Genomic DNA, 21493 nt, shown 5'->3' with positions numbered 1-21493 from the left:
TGCCATTCTGAGAGTCCCCAAACGCTATCTGGACATCCAAAGGCAAGGTGTGCAAAAGGACAAGTTCAACATACCCCTCCGTGTACGGGACAAGTAGGCAGATACTGAAATGCTTATCACAAGACACCTAACTTTCAGAATAATGCAAGCAAAGTGAGGTTTCATTCAGTTAAGCTAAGAGATGAGATTAAAGGAAAGCATGAACATGACTGCAGAAGAAATACCTTCTGTTATGTTTGTAAGAATTCTGAGTTTACTGTTAAAATGAATTCAGGCTAGGCTTCTGCACTCTAAGTAAGAACACTGTTACAGGATAGAGGAGGTGAAAAAAAAAACCTTGCGTAAGCAAATATGCTTATAACAGCATTATTAAGCAAGGGAAATTAGGCAAACAAAAATATATTTACATGTTAATTGAAACTTGAAAAATTGGAAAATCAGAGTATTGACGAAACAATTGCTGGATACTTTTTCTAAATCAAGAGAAGCCGGTTAAGTAATACTTTAGAGCCTTGCTGCTCTATGTCCTGCACTGATCCAGCTCCAGAATACTGAAAGGAATGGAGTAGTAGCCAGGCCTACCATTCCGAGTCAGCTTTGGTGTCCTGGAGTTCACAAAGTTCTCTATTTCCAGATGAATGTCTTTCAAGTCTCCTGTATTATACAAGTGGCGTACCTAAAATGAGGGGGAAAAAAAAAAAAATTACCTACATGCCATGCACCCAAGAGCCATACAGAGAGAGCAGGAGAAGAAGGAGCCATCCCAAGGCACAAAAAGGAAGACAAATACACTTATGTAGCTGAAATCTCCAGTCCAAGAACACCAGAACAAGAAAAAACAGCTAAGTTGGTGCTTAACAGTTTAGCTGACTGCTGCTGCTTAACAGTTTAGCTGACTGCTGCTGCTCAGTGGATACCAAATTGCAACGACAGACTGCTATGCTAGATTATTACAGAGAAAATGCGAGCACACGCACACGCGCACACACGCGTGTACAGATTTCATTTATCATTACAGCAAGGTTAAAATTCTCAAAATCAAAAATTCTTAAACAGGAATGTTAAACTACAGAGATCTACTCTTGAATGATATATCGGCTTTTCACTGCTTCCACGCTATACTGCCATATCAGGTCACTATCTCTTTCCAAAACATTAGCATAGCTTCACCTAAGGAAAGACAATGCAGACTGCAAGCATTCAGAAGCACCATTTGTCCAGTTACCTGCTGTGGCCGCAAGAAGTTGACGTTGATATTGGGATACCGGGTGGCAGGATCAATGCTGTAATGGCTGAAGTTTTTACTCACATTCTCAGGGGTGGTCTGAGGCAGTAGCCTATAAATGCTTTCCCTGGGGAAAATAAAATTTAAAATAAGTTTTGGTGTTTGTTTTGATTGTTTGTTTGGTTTGGGGTTTGTTGTTTTGTTTTATTTTGTTTTTGAGAGAGATGCATCATTACTAATACTGCCAAGTCAATCCTGGAGAGATAAACATTTAAACCAAAAATCTAACCACTTCAGGCATTGAATAGCTAAGTTTCAGTACAAGTGTATTAAAATCTACAATTTAATACAACTCCAGAAATCAAAAGAAGCAAAGAAAATAATACATTAAGCATAACTGAAAGGGCTCCCCAGTACATGAAAGACACTGAGACATTGGAGCGACTCAGGAAGAGAGGCACCAAGGGTACTGGAGCACTTGCCCTGTAAGGAGCAGCCAAGGCAACTGGGTTTGTTCAGCATGCAGAAGAGAAGGCTCAGGGAAGATCTTACTGCTGTCTGCAAATGTCTAATGGAAAGGTGATGTAAGTCTGGCTCCTACTGCGACATTATTATCTTCACCTTTTTTTTAAAAAATTCAAACAAATGGAACTTTAAATATCCATTGTACCATTTATACAATTTTTTAAATGATACTACAGTTCCTGATGGCCAGAAGCTGCAGCTGCTTAAGTTTAAAATAGGTTCTATTAGACTTTGCTTTTACTTACTCCATCTTTCAATTACTCAAGTTCTGATCTCTAAGATATCACCTTGAGTCAACAAAATAACATTCAACCAAAAATGACAAAAACATCAAGAATTCAATACTCCAAAGAAAAACAAGATGTTGTTTGGCTTATACGAAACAGAGAGATCAATTTAGGAGAACATGAAATAAAAGCAGGTCTTAGCTTCCTTAAAAAAAAATCATAAAAAATATCCACAAGATAATAGAGGATGGCAAGAATTTTTGTCTTATGTACTTTAAGGGCACCTACATCTTCATCTGCTTTGCTATTGCAAGGCTGGTGAGAGTAAGTCAGGCTGACTTTCTCCATGTAACACCGGTAAGCACCAAAAAAAGACTCTTCCTCTAATCTGCTTTTAAAACTAGGACCAAGAAGAGCTGCAACAATTCTTATTCCTCTATAAATATACCTTAGGAAATTTCTTCTTCAATTGAATTATATCCACAAGTGTCCTCTAAAAACAGTGACAATTTGTATCCCCCGTTCTGTCTATATATTTGTACTAGAAGAAACTGTAATGGTGAGATGTTGGAGGATTAGATTAAAACCGAAAATGTATTCATTTTCTCTATTACCTCTCTGCAAGAACTTCCAAAGGACTAGCTCCGAGTGACCAGCTTCGTACCATCCAAGCAGAGTCCATTGCAGCCAAAAATCCCCTGGCTATTCCAGTTCCCATTGGCCAAAATGGCTAATATTATCGTTTACAAAAAAAAAAAAAAAAAAAAAAAAAAAAGAGAAAGGAAAAGCATTACTTAGAGAAAATTTTAAACAAATACCAAGAATATATTCACATGGTAATCTGCTGGGAAATTATAGCTCAGTAATTAGCTTAAAGCTCCACTCCCACTGGGCTAGAGGAAGCCATATAGTAAATTGCTCATGAGCTCCTCCAAAACCAATGTTCCTCTACTTCCAACAACAATTCGTAACCCAGAGTGCCTTAACAGCTCCTCTTCAAGATTGCACTTTTTAAACCAACTACAAAATACTACTTATTAACAGGCCTACAGTACAGTAAGTTCTGTAGAGAGTCTAAATTGTCCCAATAAGAAGCAGATGGAACAGACATAACTTCAGAGAAAAATCTCTGCATACATTTTCTTAAGCAAGATCATTGCCATCCTAAATATTCTGTTTTCCCAACACTCCCACCCTTCTTTCAAACCTCCCACTTTATTATATAATAAACAGCAGCTTCTTTATAGTAACTATATTATAGGCAGTGCATATTTTGGTGATGGGTGCAATGGCTTGTGCTTCTGCTTCAATTCACTGTTTACACATGATAAGTTTAAAATACAAACCTCTAAGAGACTGTCCCCAACCAGTGCCACAAGTAACTGGTGGCCGTTCTGCTCTCGCACCAGGGCTGCGTTCTCCGATGCATACATGCACGTGAAGTCAAACATGGCCACATCTGGCTGACCATAGTGATTGATGGCAAAGTCCAGTGACGGCAGCTGCTGATTAGTGGAGAAATCAGCTGCTTCTCTGGCATAGTTTAGCAGAGCCTCCTGGTCCACATTCTCCCGTGAGAGTAGTAACTCTGTGTCAGCATAATCCTGACAAAAAGAGAAAATTGAAAGGGAAATAGTCAAATGCACAGGTTTATTTTAAGACTGGTACATACAATAGTTGGCATTAAAACTCCTACAAATCCACTGATACAGGTTTGCCCTCTAATTTCTTTCATTCCAATCTGTGTTTATGCTTCCAAGAGAAAATTTGTAAATCTTTTATTGTAAACAGTAATCACTCCTACTATCATTTCTGACTGTGAAAGGGCTAAGAAACTTCTGAGCATTTCTCTTCACATGCTTCAGACAAAAGGCACAAGACTCCAGTGCTTATTTATTCATTTGTGGCCAAACTACTTTTAAATCAGCTTCTGTCAGAATTAGAAATATTTACTGTACTTTCTTCACTCCCTGCTGTTTCATTCACATAAAATAAGGTAAGATCAACTAAGCTATCAAAGATTCTTTAAGCATATTTTATCTTAACATGGAAGAAACACTCAAATCTACAAAGAAATACAAGTTTGGAGAGGACCGATCTTGTAACACTCTTCTGATGGCCAAAAATACTTCAGAGAACAGCATTAACCACATATATTTGTGGACTAAAATATGCCAGTATAAAAACATTCCATGGTGAAAGAAGAGTGTTTCCCTTCTTCCAGCATACTGAAAGCAAATTGTACCAAAATCTGAAGTTTATAGAGGGTATAGGAAAAGTTAATACTCACATGCCGTATCACTCCTTTTTCCAGCAAGCTCTGTTTTTTGGCAGTCATGACAAAGTAGTGTGTGTCATCTTTGTAGTAGACAATGTTCTCCAAGTCAATACCTTGTGACAGAAAAAAAGGCATGGTAGTGAAGGAACAAGTTACATGTTACATGCAACACGAGCTCTATGGGAAGAAAGTAAATTGAAACTACATAGTTAGAAAGCCTCAAAGAGAGAATGCCAAACAGCTTTCTCCCATGCTTTTGATGACTTTAAAATAAGAATCTTCAACAAAACCACAAACAGCACATTTCACCTGCATATAGCTAACCTCTTTTTAAAAATATATTTATCATCACTGTAAGGTTTGCATTCAGATGTGGAGTACAGGAAACTGAACTCAGGATTCAGACTTTTCCCATTTAGGGCTCAGATTTCCTGAAAACCTTCAGGGAAATAAGTTCTCCACTTCTGAACAAAAGTGACACGCATCTGAATGACATCCATCTGCTTCGTACAGCTGTAGAAAACAGCTGCGAAAATGGGGAAGTCAGATTTCAAAGACAGATAGCAGTGACTTGACTTCCCTGCACAAGATGTTCATTTATTGATTAATCATGATACCTGAGTTAAAGTTGTAATAATAAAGACAATTTGTTTTCAATGGAAATCTGGCAATTGCTGGCAAACCTGTGGCTTCTCGTAGATCCTGGAAGAACTTCTGGTTGAATATGAAGGCCACACCACTGATTTCTTCTACTTTGGCTTCAGCTGTGGTGTTGCGATTGATGAAGTTTGCTGTGATAGCAATTGCTAGTTTACCACGGAACTCTTTTCGGCGAAACCCTGTGGGATGGATAAAGCAGTAACACTGAAAAATAGAGCACACCTTCAGAGAAGGCTCAGCATGCCATAGACAGGTGCCCTCACAAAATTAAGAGAGGCTTACAAACTGCTTCACAGAGAAAGCAACGACTGCTTCATCAGAAAAATAAAAGCTCTTGTTTAGGGAAAAAGCTCCCTTCTCTTTCTTACCTCTTTTACAAAAATTGCAACTTGCATTAAAAATATTAAGATAGACTTCTCTGCTACACAGAATAATATTCAACACTTCAATTCCTATGCTCAAAACAAGAGCTACAACACCACTCAACTAAAGAAAAAAGTATGAAAATCTATCCAGGCCAAAACACCTAATTCCATTGCTAGTAGATACAAAGAGGAAAAAAACAACCCACATGTCTTTGATACAAATGGATTTTTAATCTCCTGTTTCATTGGTCAAATGTCGTTACAGATTTTGATTGGGATGTTAAAGGCCGTTTTTGTTCTAACTGATTTAAGAATAAGTTCTATTTGAAAATGAATTAGAGACACACCATTACCTTCTAAGGTGTTCCTCCTGCCATCCCCTCCAATGATGACTTCAAACTCATACTCAGATACTGGATGGGTTTTTGGGTGGACCAATGCACGCCAACCTATTCCTGTTGATAAACTCCAAGTTAATGACAATATAAACAGTGCTCATAATAAAACAAATACATAAAGTCACTTCTTACTATCCATAATCCCTTCCTCTCATGATCAGTAAAGATACGCTGCAGGACAGCTATGTTGTTGACAGAGTTATTGCTGACTTGCACAGACACTCTATGTGAATCAGAGGCAGAGATAGCTCCGGTAAAACCTCCCTGACTTATTACCTTCAAGTATCACTATAACCTTTATAGCTTCTCTACTACCTACTCAGTTAATAGGATGCCAAAAAACAAGTAAGCCACCATCTCCCACGGCAATCGGAGAACAGGTCTCACAAAGATACAAGGTCATTCACTAATATAATATCTTCAGTGAATGCAAGGAAAGGAGTTGTTTCAAAAAGGTACCTTCTAAGTGTAATAGGCTTAAATATTTTAGGAGCAATTACTGTGTCATGCTCTATTTCTACACGTAGTACTTCAGGTGATTTTGTTTTATATGGTAACTAATTTGGATTTGTAAATAGAAAGAATGAATCCAACTAAAAATTCAAGCTAAAGTGTACTAATAGTTACTGCCATTAATGAAGCATGAGGAAAGGACCTAGAGTCATAAGCAGAGTTAAGGAGCAGGAGTCTGTGTATCCTACCATAACTTCCCCTTTCTCTACTACCCATTTCAGTGCTACTTGCTTTCATTCTCCTGATCCTCCGGAGGGTAAACAAGCCCCTGAAATTCCACATTGACATGGATCTCTATTCCCAAGATCAAGGCAACCTTCAAAAGGATAAGCTGGAGCTGACGGATACCTGCAAAAAAGCAGATGATAAAGAAATAAAAGAAAAGAAAAGAGCACAAGTGCCCACACGTCTCTGTTTGACATTACAGATAAACTGATTTAAAGGTCAGCTGCTCCTTTCTTTTTCCCCCACTGTGTTCCCAGCACTTCATCCATGCAGCATTGGTGTGTAATATCATGGCATGCCAAGAAACTTCTATATAGCTGAAACCCCAGCCCTTTTCAAAGAAAAAAAAGTAAATAATTTTTTCATGTTTCAGTTCCCAAATCAACAACAAGGGAAACAACCAGAACATGCACTGCCATGAGAGAAGGTGGAAGAGGGAACAAGCAGGACTGGACTTTTGTCACAGATGGCAACTAGCCATTTGATCAGCCTAGCTGTAATATCGAACTGCACATTCATCCTAACACCTTTGGGTTAGTGAGGGCATAGTAAGTTCCAAACTTCCTCACCACCTCTTTCCTCTTCAGTTAATGTAGGTAGCAGGTATAAAATGACAGCATGAAAACTCTATTAATTTGAAGGAAGTCACTTTATTGTCATGCTGCAGATACTGAAATGAAAAAATGTTCCACCTAAACACTAAATTTCAGCTGTGCTGAGATACAAAAGAAGACAATATGCATAAAGTACTAGAAGAAAACAAATGACACGCAATTGGTGTTTTACCATGCATTGCCAAAAAAAAAAAAGGCAGTTTTTGCTCTGGACAAGAAGATAAATCTTATCTATTATTTTTATGTCACTTTATACTTCCCGCTTATGCCCACTGGAGAACACAGACTGGTGGGGAAAACCTGGCTGTGCCATGTCCAGTAATTTTTTGAAAAAAAGAAAAACTGAAAAATAACTCCCGCTCCACCAAAACATTAAGGTTTCAAAGGAGACTGATTTCTCAGAATTTGAGAATCATCAAAATTATTCTCAATTTTAATATGTAAACATCTATTTAATCAAAACTTATTCACAGGCTGGCAGCGTTCTTAAAAAACAGCTTCATTACTTTTCCAAAAATTAACGAAGCCGAAATTGTTCCTCTTTTTTCCAGATCAACATTCACAAGAATGTTGAAAAGCATTTAGTAATTTTTCTTTTTACAAGTCACTTACAATGCTCAAGAGAAACAGAATAATGTCACAGCTGCAGGAATGTAATAGCAAAAATATGAAAATTATCCATTAAAAAAGAAAAAAAGAAGGTTTGAAACTTAAATGTACTTTTCAGTTTAGGAAGATGATGCGCCTTGGAATGGAAAGTAATAGGTGTAAAAGATGATAGATATACATTGCATGTGGGATAATCTCATGGTACAATATATTTCTTTCATATATAGGTCTAGCCCAAAATGCACCATGCAAATGTAATGCGGAGTTGTACCATAAGGACTTGAGAGCAGTGACTGGTGTAGGCTGAATTTTAATGCGTTACCCCCATGTCCTCACCCACCTTTCCCCTATGAAGAACAAGTGCTGCTGTGTCTAGCAGCAGCTGTACTTACTGATATGGTCTATGGATCCTGCACAGAATTTGCCGTAAAACTTTTTGGCGCCAAGACCCCTCAAGTCATGTATGGTGAATGGCCACAAATGCAGCACATTATTGCGGGAAAAGGCATCCCTCTTTTCTATGACCACCACCTTGGCTCCTAGGAATGATAGGTCGATGGCTGTACGAAGGCCACAGGGTCCAGCCCCAATTATCAGACACTGCAAAACAATCAGCACAGAGTAACTTTACTGTCCTATGAGGAAAAAGATATTTTTACTACAGCTTCCAAGCATCCTACGGCTCTTAGGAGTACATGCTATTTGTCTGTAATATAAGCTCAAATTTCAGATCAGTTTTTCTATTGTTACCCGCGACACTCTGCCACTGATATGTTAAAGCAGTTCCTGCAATCTGAAAACAAAGCATATCACAGAGCAGCAGAAAGTCTGGAGAAACACCTGCCTCTTTTTAACCCTTGTTTTAAGAAGAGACGCCCAGGTGTACTCTCCAAGCTATGTAAGCACCTGGAGAACACCAATATTTCTGAAGGCTTCTCCCCCTCAATCCATCCATGTGATTTTTATTTTTATTTTTTTTTTAAAGAAAAGGTAATGTAGTGTTTTAGTCTCATCTTCCAAAGCCTGAGCTGGCCTGTCTTCAGAAAATCTGCAGTAACACCAAAAATTCCTCCTCATCACTGAGTAGCATAGCAATTGCTAAGGCAGATAAGTACAAGAGATGCCAGACCATTCAGAGTAGCACAGACAGTAGTGAAGTCAGAGCACTCTAACTTATGCCTATGCCAGTGCTTCTACTATTGCAGCAAAAGAAATTTCAGGAAAGTATATATAATGTAAATATAAACTTTGTGTGACTAGACAATTTTTATCAAACTACATTTTCTCCAATCCAACCTTTGTCATACCAAAAGTCTTTCATTTTCTCATTTTTTTCCCCACTCTATTCACAATCGAAGACTAATAAACAACTTGAGAATGTAAAATACTTGCATATCTAATGTTGAAAGTACATTCAGAAAAACAAATGATACAGCAAGATAATTTATTTTACAATTAAAACAACAACAAGATAAACAGTTGACACTTCTTACCCACAGAAACTGAGGTCCACAAAGAAAGCTGTCATGGTTACATGCATTCATAGGAATATAGTACACGGTCCATTTTGTCATATCATTTTTGTACTTCGATTTCTATTGAGTATAAAGCAGACCCACAGTATATAGACCTTGCTACAGTGGTGACTGCTGCTGCCATCTGAGTATTTTCCAGATCCTTACATACCCTTACAGCTGGACAACAAAGCCCTTTAAGAAATTTTTAAGTATGCCAAAACTTCACTAGAACCCAACCTTCTGATAAACAGCGCATCTAAAGCAAAGCTCTTTGTCCTTTGGTCATCCCCATACGCCAGTTTCCACAGGTCGCCACATTTCCACCAGTTATTCACTGGGGCATAAATTCTGCAAATGATGTGAAACTGCAATTATAAAGCCTGAATGATGAATGGAACAGTACAAGTTACAGCAGTGATGACATAACGACTGACATGCAAATTCAAAGAAAGACTACTGTATAAGGCAAGAAGTCACATAAATCTAAGGATAAAGACCCAAGAGGGAAGGGAAGAGTAACAGCACTGCGTCTTTAGTAGCTTCAGGAACCTGAAGGCATATGGGAGAAAAAGCAAGCCCAATCACTAAGCTATTAAATTCCAGAATAGACTTGTATATTGAACAGATGTCCAACTTGTCATTTGTTAAAAGGGATAATCAATTAGGATCTAATATATTCTTCCGATTTAATATTGTTTTCTTTGTGGGTAAGTATAACTCTCAAACACCACTTAGTCTTTCTTTTTTTAAACTTGTAAGAAAATTAGCTGAGCATATCATGTTTATTCAGGTAATAATTTTGCTCATCTGAAAACTACAATCTTCAAAGTGACTGTATTTAATAAGCAACAAGATCACATTGAGTTGGGTGACTTATTCTGTGATAACTTTCCCCATATAAAATAGTTATGATAGAGTACACAACAGTAAAGGAATTGCACTAAAATCAGACTATTCAAACTCAGGTCTATGTAATAAAATTATAAATTAATTTGCCTGTAATTTTGTCATAGAAATGTAAAAGCATTTTTGTCTCTTCAGCCTTCTCTCCTGCCCCCAAACAAGGATGAAGTTAACAACATCTAGGTTATGTTTAAGACACTAGATATTCTGGATGTAAAATATATTCTACTCAGTGAAGTAAATCATGGCCAAAGTTGCTTTTCTTTTGTTTTGGTTTTTTTTTGTTGTTGTTTTTTTTTACCATCACAAAAATATTTAATTTTGTTGTTATAAAAGACATCAAGTTTTATGCACAATTAAAACAAGAAAAGATTCTGCTCCCTTTTCCACCTTTAACACTTCTTCCAGTTTCAGATCTCTCGTAGAAACCTACCTTCTGATACTCTCACAGGCAGCAGTAACTACATGAGATGCCAAGTACAGCCAAGGAAACAAAGGCAGCTACTGCTGTTCCTTGTTCCCTTTCCCCTTAATGACTCCAAACAACTGCTGCAACTCCATGCACTAAAGCTGTCTCACCCCTCAGAAACACTTCTTGCTCAAGATCTTTCAGACAGATAATATTAAGTTTTCAGTAACAACACCATGGCAATGGAACATTAAACACAAACTGAAATCCTATATTCTCTGTATAACCAATGAAGAGAGAGCACCATTTGTAACTATTTACATCTGAACAACCCATCACGTCCAAGTCTTGCTTTCATGAACACTGGTTATCTGAATTCTGGTTAACCAGACACTGGCCCTGTGATGCACTAACTGCTGCCCAACTCCAGTCACAGAACTTCACCCCTGACCAATTTTTAAACAGGCAAGTAAGAGCTACACCAGAAAGAATGAGAACTTCAAAACTGGTATACGTTCAAGTGTCTAGAAGCTGAGATTACTAAAGAAATGACTGACTTCTGTTCTGATAACATGGCTGAAACCCTAATATTTATTTTAAATCTATCATCTCCACATGCACACTTAAATTTCTGTATTTTTTAATCAGTGGTTTGCAAATTACATTAAACATTAGTAATAAAAAACTAAGTGAGATAGGAAGCATCAAATCAGATATGATTCAGTACTCTAAAGGCCTCTACTTTGAATAGTTATGATTATCTCTTAGGAATTACACATAAAAATGTCATGGCAGATCCTACTAGGATAGTAATTAACAGAAACATATATGAAAAATATAAAAAAACCCATATATTTAATATTTTTTTACATTTAAAATGCCAACAAATTTTGTATGTATAGCCACACAAAAAACATTTATAATCACAGGCATATATTCTTTAAGACATACTAACGACAAAAAAAAATTAACTAAATTTCACTTTCTCTCAGTTACTAACTTCACTACTCAAAATGATGTGAATCCTATATGTTTCTGAGTTAGGGCAGAGGGGGTACCACCTTTAATTTACTCCCAATTCACCTTTCTTACTTGTGTTTCTATACAGCATATCACCAGCAGCTGCTTAGAAATGCTGGCAAATTACTCCCTGGTTTGCCTCCACTCCTCTTCCGCTTTTCACAGAATCATAGAATGGGTTGGGTTGGGAGGGGCCTTAAAGATCATGTAGTTCCAAGCCCCCTGCCATGGGCAGGGACACCTCTCACTAGACCAGGCTGCTCAAAGCCCCATCCAGCCTGGCCTTGAACATTTCCAGGGATGGGGCATCCACAACCTCCCTGGGCAACCTGTTCCAGTGCCTCACCACCCTCACAGTAATGAATTTCTTCCTAATATCTAACCTAAATCTACCCTCTTTCAGTTTAAAACCGCTACCCCTCATCCTGTCACTACACTCCCTGATAAAGAGTCCCTCCCCAGCTTTCCTGTAGGCCCCCTTTAGGTACGGGAAGGCCACTATAAGATCTCCCCAGAGCCTTCTCTTCTCCAGGCTCAACAACCCCAACACTCTCAGCCTGTCCTCATAGCAGAGGTGCTCCAGCCCTCTGATCATCTTTGTGGCCCTCCTCTGGACGCTCTCCAACAGGTCCAGGTCCTCCAGAGCTAGATGCACTACTCCAGGTGGGGTCTCACCAGAGTGGAGTAGCGGGGCAGAATCACCTCCCTTGACCTGCTGGCCATGCTTCTTTTGATGCAGCCCAGGATGCAGTTGGCTTTCTGGGCTGCAAGTGCACATTGCTGGCTCATGTTGAGCTTCTCATCAACCACCATCTCCAAGTCCTTCTCCTCAGCGCTGCTCTGAAGCCATTCTCCACCCAACCCAGGTGCAGGACCTTGCACTTGGCCTCGTTGAACTTCATGAGGTTCACACAGGCCCACCTCTCAAGCCTGTCAAGCTCTGGATGGCATCCCTTCCCTCCAGTGTGTTGACCACACCACACAGCTTGGTGTTGTCAGCAGACTTACTGAGGGTGCACTCAATCCCACTGTCCATGTCACCAACAAAGATAAACAGCACCAGTTCCAGTACCAACCCCTGAGGAACGCCACATATCACTGGCTGCCACTGGACATCAGGCCATTGATTGCAACTCTTTGAGTGTGGCCTTTCAGCCAATTCCTTATCCACCGAGTGCTCCATCCGTCAAAGCCATGTCTCTCCAATTTAACGACAAGGATGTTGTGTGGGACAGTATCAAATGCTTTGCACAAGTCCAGGTAGACGACGTCAGTTGCTCTTCCCTTATTCACCAACACTGTAATGCCATTGTAGAAGGCCACTAAATTTGTCAGGCACAATTTGCCTTTATTGAAGCCATGTTGGCTGTCACCAATCACCTCCTTATTTTCCATGTGCCTTAGCATAGTTTCCATAGTTCCTTTTCCTCTACTCTCTTTCTTCTCCTTGTCACCCACACAGAAAAGCAGCTACAGAATAAGTCCTCACTTTCCTCTAGTAGAGACCAGTTAAGCGTGATCACTGACACATACACGGCAACCATTTCCTTCTATCCCTCCTCTGGTCCTTCACACCAATACCAGCAAGTTATGAGGTTTCTCTCTCATCATTAAATGAGAAAGAGTCACGCATGACGCTGTGAGTCTCTCTGTTTATCTCACCACCATTTCATCTCCAAGATCACCACATGACACTTCTACAATCACTCTCCTGATCCCATTTCTCCAGTTCCATCCTACACTCTCTCTAGCTTGCCTTTGGCCTTTTGGACTATACAAAATCTCTAGCAAACTCTATAGTCAAACATCACTCCCAGTATCCTTTACACCTTTTACCCCCTTTTCAACTGCACTTGAAGAGATGTTTTATAGACAGTTGGCTACATGTATTTCTTGAAAGCGTGTACTTTTCTGATTTTTTTTTAAGACTCAATACTCCTCTACGTCTCCACCCATTCTTTCAGAGCTCCATCTGAAGGACTTCACTCAATTCTCCCACTCCTCTCACTATAAACTTCCCACAGGGCTTCGCCTGTCATCTCTTTATCATCTTCCTCTACAATTTGCCTTTGCACCACCTCTTTCACAGGCACTGGTTCAATCAGCCTGTCAGTGTTGTACTTTCACAGAACTTTTCCAACTTAGCTTGGATAAAACGTAGTCAACTCTAAAATTTCTATCTTTCTGACATCTCCTTGTGGTTTCCTAGTTGTCAGTTCACGTCCAACATGATAAAGTCCTTCTAAACTCACCTCACCACTTCCCTTCTAGATAAGCGTTACAATCAATTTTCTGAATGTCTTTCATAGCTGATGTCAGCCTCCACTCATGTTAATTTTTCTGTATGTCCTCATAATCAAACACTATCAAAGTCATACACTTATTCTTCCATTAAATCTCTTCTTTCGTGTTGCATCTCTATTATTGACACAACCTTTTCTTCAGTGTGAACAAATACAGTCTTGCCCTCATTTCACAGCTTTCAACACCCTATTTCAGTTCTACCCATCACGTTTCATTCAAAATAAGACAAATTCCTGAATACAATGAACGTAAAGTGCAGTCGAGTTTTCAGAAAAACAATTTTGAATTTTTCCCCATGATGTTCATAGTTCTTGTAAGGTTTATTCCTAAATATACACAAAAATCTCTACATTTATCTTCCTCGAAGTCCTTCCTTCCTTAAACTGCCTGAAAAACATAAACCTTAACAGTGGTTGGACTTTTGGAGTGTTGAAGCTAGTGGCCACCGTGATGACCAACACTGCCCAATTGTTTTATTGTTTTCCAAGTTAATCTATATGCACCTGCTATCTATAATCTGATATACCAATTGTAAACTTTTTGAGGAAAGCTTTACCTTTAAAAGACCTAGGACAAGTGGACCTTGGTCCATTAGTAATGTTTCTAAGTGTTATTGTAGTAATTCATTATAAATGCCACCATCCACATGAAAATGGCCATTGGAAAGTGAAACAGAATAAACAATCAAGAATCTAACATAACTTCCTAATATCTAGTTGTGAATTAAACTTCAGCCCACAGATCCAAAGTGACCGACATATCCTAAATAGGATACTTTCCCCCTCAGTTCTCTGCTGAGGAATTAGTCATTAATTCCTCCTATTAAGATATTTCCTTCTCCCAAAAGGTAATATTCAAGATAAGAAGCAGCCTCTATTGTCCTCAGTGAAGGGGAACAGAATCCTGTTGCAATTTTAACACATTCCGCACTATCTTCCTTTTTTAAAAAAGGAAGAGTATGATTATTTGTGAAAATAACTTATTCCATTCACATATTGATGAACAATATGAAGAACTGCTTTCAGTAACAACAAAACAAATAAACAATCTCATACTGTACAGTCCAACATGGGTGCAGGACGTAAATACCAGCTCACAATAATTCAGGTTAAAAAAACTGGGGGGGTGTGTAAAAGTAGAAATTCCTGCAGTAAATACCACACATACCAACCTTTTAAAAGGAACTGGTATGAGTTTACACGGCGTTTTTTTTTTTTTTCTCTGAACCTGGAATATAAGTGATTACTTTCTAAATAATGGTAAATAGAATATTTTGCCAAATTGTCATGGAAGTTCACTTTTCTTCAGAGACTTATGAGAATTTTCAAATTAAAATCGGAAATTTCCAAACATAAATATTTTTTATCTAGACTCCAACAGCAAATTTCATGTCCCTGTTACTGTCCAGTAAAAAATAGCCTATCAAGATTAAAGGTTTACCAATTATGATTTTCTAACCCATCTATAGTAGTGATGCACAAAAATGTAAGACAGAAATGTGCAGGCTGCTTCTCCTGAATAAAGTACGAATATTCTGGTCATTCATAAGGATTTCCATTGAGCTTCCCCTATTCAGGTGGGCAGTCAAATTTGGTAGCAGCAAACGCTGTTTTTGATTGAGAGTCAAATGCCATCAAATTGTGACTATATTATAAATAATATGTGTGAGAACATTCCTAAATATTTTCTGGGCTTATACTGATATCAGGCAAACATCTCTCCACATCGAGACATTTTTATTGTGTATTCCAGAGACAAAGTGGGTAATAGTTGTTTTGACCACTGTGAATAAATCTCTTACCTTCGTGTTGGCGCATGCTTTCCCCTTCTTGTAGTCCTTATGGCTGCCTCTTTTATCCAATTTGGCCCACAAGGCTTTGGCTTTCCAGTAATTTAGCTTGGACTTGAGTTTGTGATAGAAAGAACGATAGTCCTTAGGCTTTAGTTCTAGGTAGTCACAGAGCTCTTGGAAAGCCTTGAGAGTCCCCTTGCAGGTTGAAGCCTGGACAAATCTGTCGAAGAGAACATGAGCCTGGTTCACCTTCTCATTCTTACTTTCCTCCATGCTTCACACTTCGCAGCTGCCCTGGGGGGCAGCTGTTCTCTTCCAGTCCGCCAGATTTTACAATGTTGCTCTGCTGAGCCACTTTCACCTCTGGCTTACAAGCATTATTAACCTATAAAATAAAAAGAAGAAAACATAACTGAGCTTGCTCTTTTTTTTTTTCTTTCCAAAATTTTGTCTAAGCCTGCTAAACTGAGAGCCCAGATTCTCAGTAACTAATGAGTCCTAGATAAGTCAACCAATCAATACCCCAAGGTATTGACTGAAGTGGAACCTTCCAAAGCTCACTGAGCCTCACTGCAGACAGTAGGACATCTTACCTCTGTTAAATCACAAAACACTTTAGCATGAACAGCAGAGAAGTTACAAGTAAACTGGCAGATGTTATGTGATGTTTGGAAGTAGGTAGAGGTTTTTAAAAAAAAGACAGACTTACTAATGTAGCAGTCACTGTGATAAACAGATCACTGTGGTAACATCACAGTAATGGTTATGTGCTGGTCTTAAAAACACTACTACCACAGAGTACTTTAGGAGTTGGTATTCCACCAGTAAAATAAGTTTTGGTTCCTTCATTCTAAAAGGAGATGCGTCTTTGATCATGATAAAAAAAGAAGAAAGAGGATGGCATAACACAGAGCTGGTATCTCTGTCAGAGTCCTTGCAAATACTGCTTTTGCACAGTGAAATAAGAAACCCAGTGATGGCTACTGCAATCCTAGAAAAACCTGCTAATAGCAATCATATGCTTAAGAAAAGATGTCAAGACTGAAAAAAATGTCTGTGTTGCATCAAGCGGTATAAACATTTGCCTTACCTAGAGTCTATGCATATATTCCTGTTGATAAGTAAGCAGCATAAGAGTGAAATGTGGCTGATGCACAATCCTCCTGAGACTCTCATAGTAGGCTCCTCTATTCTGTGGTTTTCAACTTCTTTTGATATACAGGTCCCTATAAAATTTTAGGTGGTAGCTGGGGTCCTCAGCAGATTAAATACGCTAACAGGAGGTCTGCTACTCTTAGTTGCTTTTCTGGGATCCCTCAGAAGCAGCCTGCAGACCTAGAGAATGAATTGTTTGGGTCACAGATAGCAGATTTTGGTTAAAGAACAGACATTTTCTCTCCCTCTCTTTCTTTTATATCTAATAAATTTCTTTCTTCCTTTTATACGTAATACTAAGTACATACATAAAATAGACTGCTCTCTAAGAAAGAATAGTTCTGTTTGTCTTCAGATAGGAGGGCAGCATGGGAACCTATGCAGGAACTATGTAAGTGAAAGCATTTCTGAGTTGTTTTCTGTCCTTTGGTTTTTTGCAAAGGGTATTAAGGTAAAAAAGGAAATATGTGGACTCGGATAAAACCTTTTAGATTCTCACCAGCTCTTTTCCTGCTTCCAGTAGACAGGAAGCCAAGTCAATTACAGCTCATGTCTCTTCCCCTCCTGTACAACAGCTCTGCAGCATTTTATTTGGGCACTACTGCATTTCATCCTAACTTTATTGCTTACGTTTTGAAATAGCAAAGGAGACCTAGAAATCTTTGTATCCAGCCACAAACTGTTCTTAAAAATATAAATAAAATTCCTTATAGTAGCCACAGTACAACAATGGGTTATACCAGAGAATGTGATTCTGACTTTATTAGGACAACTGCCTTAGAGGACTCAGTACATATGAAGCTGTTTTTCTAACTGGCTGATAGTGACGCCATGTCCATATCAGTACTGCTCACTAAGCAGGATGGAACTAACTGCTCTTCTTATTCTTAACTTCACTGTTGTGAAGCTGGAAACGTGCTCCAGGCTCGCACCTCAGGGTAACCACTGCGCTACTGTGGAGGTCTAAGACACTGTGCTTTAAAGCCTGTGTCTCCTCCTCTGTTCTCAAGAATATTATAAAGAGTTCCAACAAATCACCTCTTACGCTGAAGGAGTAGTTTTAGTGCATCTGTGTAAAACAGATACAACAAAATACCTACAGTCTAACCCCACATGTGTCATTAATCAGCACAACATTGCAAGCTGAATACTATTTTGTGTTATGTTTCCCGCACCTCTTGTGCCCCACTCTACAGCCCAAACACTCGCTTTACACCAGCGCTTCAGGTAACTGACACTTTCTAAGAAAAAGCAATAGAAGTTATACGACCTAAATTCAGTGGAGTTGATATTTAAGTCTGTTAGTCCACAGTCCGTTACTGACATATCCAGATGTAAGGACAACATAGATTTCATTTCTTACTGTTGCTTCTATTGTACTCTTTCACCACAGGAGTGAAGCAGCACTGATTCTGCACTGCTCAGAGATATCCAGAAGTTAAAATCCAACCTACTTTCATTCTAGGAACTTACTGCTTTGTGTTCAAGGTTTGCCAAGCCAGGAGACAAACCTGCAAAAGCAGGTCATTTTACACAGCGCAACCCAAGCGGCACATTAATATATCAGTTCTGTCGACATCTCATTTCATGCAGGCTGTGAAGTCAGTTATGCCCACAGGTCAAATCAGGAAGCTTCAGTCCCTGCAATTAGTCACTCCCTAGAACTCTGCATTCTTGATGTAAACACCTAAAGCCCTTGGAACCCATGAGCAACACGTCATTGAACATGGAAATTACAGGAGGAAAGCAAAGGCAGGCAAGAATTATTTGCCAGGTTTCCAGGGTATTTGTATGCCTTGTTGGCTATTCTGCAAGCCTGCAGTATCCTACATGTTTTGTCTCAAGGCAGTTGATTGCTGACTCAGAAGCTCTCTAAATTCCTTGGCTGGAGTGTTGGGAGAGAAAGACAAAGCCCGTGAAAAAAAACGCATACAAGAACAGCGTTCATGTTGCTATTTACAACAATAGCATGAGGTTGTCACTGACTCATGACTGCAAGTATGCTCAGGATCTCCAGCACTTGCCCAGAACAAAAGAAACCAAAGAAAAACAGAGACACGGGCAATGAATAATTCCAGGTGGTAGTTCCTTCCCAGTCACCACAGATGCAGGAATATGAATATTTTACCAAATGCATATATGAGAAAGAGTCCACTGCCCTACTTCTGTCAAACGCAAGAGATAGGAATAGATTTTGCAAGTGACACATATAATGAATTTGGTTGTACAAATTCAAGTTCCTGCAAAAATTGTTGTAAATGCAGGGCTCCTATATTCCAGGCAAATAAACCCCAACTACAGGAGTCACCCCCCTACATTTTCCATCCCGATTTTGTTAAAAGTGCTCATTCAACTAATGACTTAAGCCTAGAAAAATAAAATATTATGGGAATGTATTTTGCAGCATTCTTCTCTGTTTTTTCCCAGTGGAAACTATTGAGTTAATTCCATCTAAATTCACAGCTTGTTCTGTCTAGCTTAAAACAGCATTTTGAGTGAATAAAACATTTGCCAAAGTAACTGCCCAGCTCCACTTCAGTATGCTGTTTCTCTGAGCACAATGTAAATGCTTTCTTACATTTTGATTATTTCACAGACAGGCAAACACCACAGATGCACCCTTGACAGGCAAATCTCTGAGAAGTCAGAGATCAAACTACAGTAGTACTGTACGGAATTTGGAAGCAAGTTGGTCCATCAATCATAAAACTACTGATAGCCCCAATAGCTTCACTTTCCATTGATTTCATCCTTTCCCTAAAATTTCCAGTTCCCCAGCAACTTTCCCTATGCCCTTGTCTCCCTTTCATGGCCCCTCAGCTTCTGCCTAAGCGAGACTCAGTAACGCATTCTGGAAACTCTGACATTACTGCAGTGCCTAGGCAGCCAGTACACACTTGCAACTTGGCTAGCAAAAGCCTAAGCACAGATTATTGTTAAGCTTATGTTGCAGACAGTGAGGACACCTATTTTTGTCTCTCTCCTCCATCCAGCCTCCAGTTTTCTTGTAGGAAACCAATTACCTTTGAGACTTTTATTCCCCATCAAATCTGGATGAAATTGTTCAAAAGTTATTAAGGATGAACCAAAAAACAGATGGACAAACGGCTCAATCCTGTAAGCTTCCCTTCTTTAGGAAACCACTAAAAAAAGTCTTTATTCCAACAAATGAAAAAGCTGTGTTTTCATTTCTAAGATTTGATTTGTTTTACTTTTAGCTAAAACTAAAGAAATGGACTTTTCTACAATATGTTCATGAATTTCTAAGTGATGTTGGATACCAAAAAGTGCAGCTTTAGGGCAGTGGTAAGACTGTGGAACAGATGGCAAAAAGAGGACAATTTTGACCCAAAAAAAGCTAAAGCCAAAACTGGCAATTATTTTAGCTCCATATTATGCAGACAAGGAATGGGAAAGCAGGAGGACAAAGGCGTGGTTGCCATTGTTTGCCGCTTCCCTTTAATACCGGGGGAAAAAATGGAACGTCAGCACTGCCACAGTACGTTTTAAGACGGTATTTATATCTGCTCCTGTTCATAAAATTCAACACACAAGCAAATAACACTGGCAAAAAGATGTTTTTGTTTTAATACACTTATCAAACCTGATTTGGTGTGCTTCTGCCCACCATATGGGAGTGAGTCTTTTGGGTCTCCACCTCTTTCCTGTCTACCCTCCCTTCCAAACTAGGACAAAAGTGGGAGAAAGAGAGACCAAGTATGAACTTGGTTGCAAATACAAGAACCCATTCTTAAGCAGAAGATCAAACACACATACAAACAGTTCATAGAATTTGCACATCAAGAAAAACTGAATGCAATAATGATTTGAAAAGAAATGCTAATTATATCCAAGAACATGGAAACATACAAATACAGAAGCAGTTACAGAAAATATTTTGGTTCACAAATTCATATCAAGGTTCTGAAGAAAAATGTGTACATTGTTTATTACTAAGCATTTCTTAAGCATCACAACATGAGTACTGAAAACACCAGACCTACAAAATAAACCTTTTATCCATATGAATTGAACAAACTTACTGTTCTGTTGCTTTGTCATGCACGACTCTCAGTAGAGTCCCTACACTGAATGAACACCAACATAAAGAAAGAGACCAAGAAACAGATCATCCTCTCCTTCGTAACAAAAAAACCAAAATTATACCAAGGAAGGGGTAGCTGTCCCCTTATGAGATGATGAGGGAACAGTCGGCCATCTGGATAGCTGTCATATTGTAAAATAAGCCTCAAGAACTGCTAGCTTAAATACCTGACGCAGCCGCATGCTAGGGAGATCCCTCATAGCACAAATCTTCGCATCGAGCGACCAGTAACCAATGCAGCGATCCCTTCTCACCTAGCACCAACTCACCAGCTGTGTCTTCTTTATGTCTTAGAACTGTCACCACGCTGTAAAGAACAACACGGTACTCCACACGCACAGCAAAAGAAAATCTATTTCTCAAAGAACTAAATGTGCTTTTATTCCAACGGTAAAAAGTACTACATTCCACTAGAATCAAAACTCTCTCAACAAACTTTTTGGAGCGTGGCCATTAACGCGACAAGTCATATGACTAACACTTTCCTTTACAGGCCTCCCAAAACCAAATGGCATACAACAGCAAAGACTCCATTTGTTATCTGGGTGGTGAAATCTATGCATATCCCACAAATCCTCCTGAGAAAACCCAAGTCCTCAAAACCCAAATCCAGCTGTTTCAATAGAGAGAGCCCTCAGTCTACAAGCAT

At 39.0% G+C, this 21493-nt stretch overlaps 1 protein-coding gene across 11 annotated transcripts in view; it reads right to left on the bottom strand.

The window, feature by feature from the left end:
* The window catches only part of MICAL3 (microtubule associated monooxygenase, calponin and LIM domain containing 3), a 197286-nt gene that overhangs the window by 97240 nt on the left and 78553 nt on the right, over positions 1 to 21493 (bottom strand). For 10 of the 11 annotated variants that reach the window (XM_054189482.1, XM_054189553.1, XM_054189491.1 and 7 more), the window contains exons 2-11: positions 15594 to 15969; positions 8032 to 8239; positions 6423 to 6539; positions 5634 to 5735; positions 4939 to 5094; positions 4268 to 4368; positions 3324 to 3581; positions 2592 to 2707; positions 1226 to 1352; positions 583 to 676 (exon numbers count right to left, since the gene is read on the bottom strand). In XM_054189482.1, coding sequence (XP_054045457.1) covers positions 583 to 676; positions 1226 to 1352; positions 2592 to 2707; positions 3324 to 3581; positions 4268 to 4368; positions 4939 to 5094; positions 5634 to 5735; positions 6423 to 6539; positions 8032 to 8239; positions 15594 to 15857 — 1543 coding nt within the window. In that variant the 5' untranslated portion in view covers positions 15858 to 15969. Of the gene's footprint in view, positions 1 to 582; positions 677 to 1225; positions 1353 to 2591; positions 2708 to 3323; positions 3582 to 4267; positions 4369 to 4938; positions 5095 to 5633; positions 5736 to 6422; positions 6540 to 8031; positions 8240 to 15593; positions 15970 to 16674; positions 16957 to 21493 lie in introns of those variants that run through there. The other variant, XM_054189473.1, reaches the window with a different exon arrangement.

This window comes from Rissa tridactyla, chromosome 1, assembly GCF_028500815.1.
Source record: "Rissa tridactyla isolate bRisTri1 chromosome 1, bRisTri1.patW.cur.20221130, whole genome shotgun sequence".
NCBI classification, from domain to species: Eukaryota; Metazoa; Chordata; class Aves; order Charadriiformes; family Laridae; genus Rissa; species Rissa tridactyla.
This window is presented reverse-complemented; position numbering and strand designations above follow the sequence as displayed.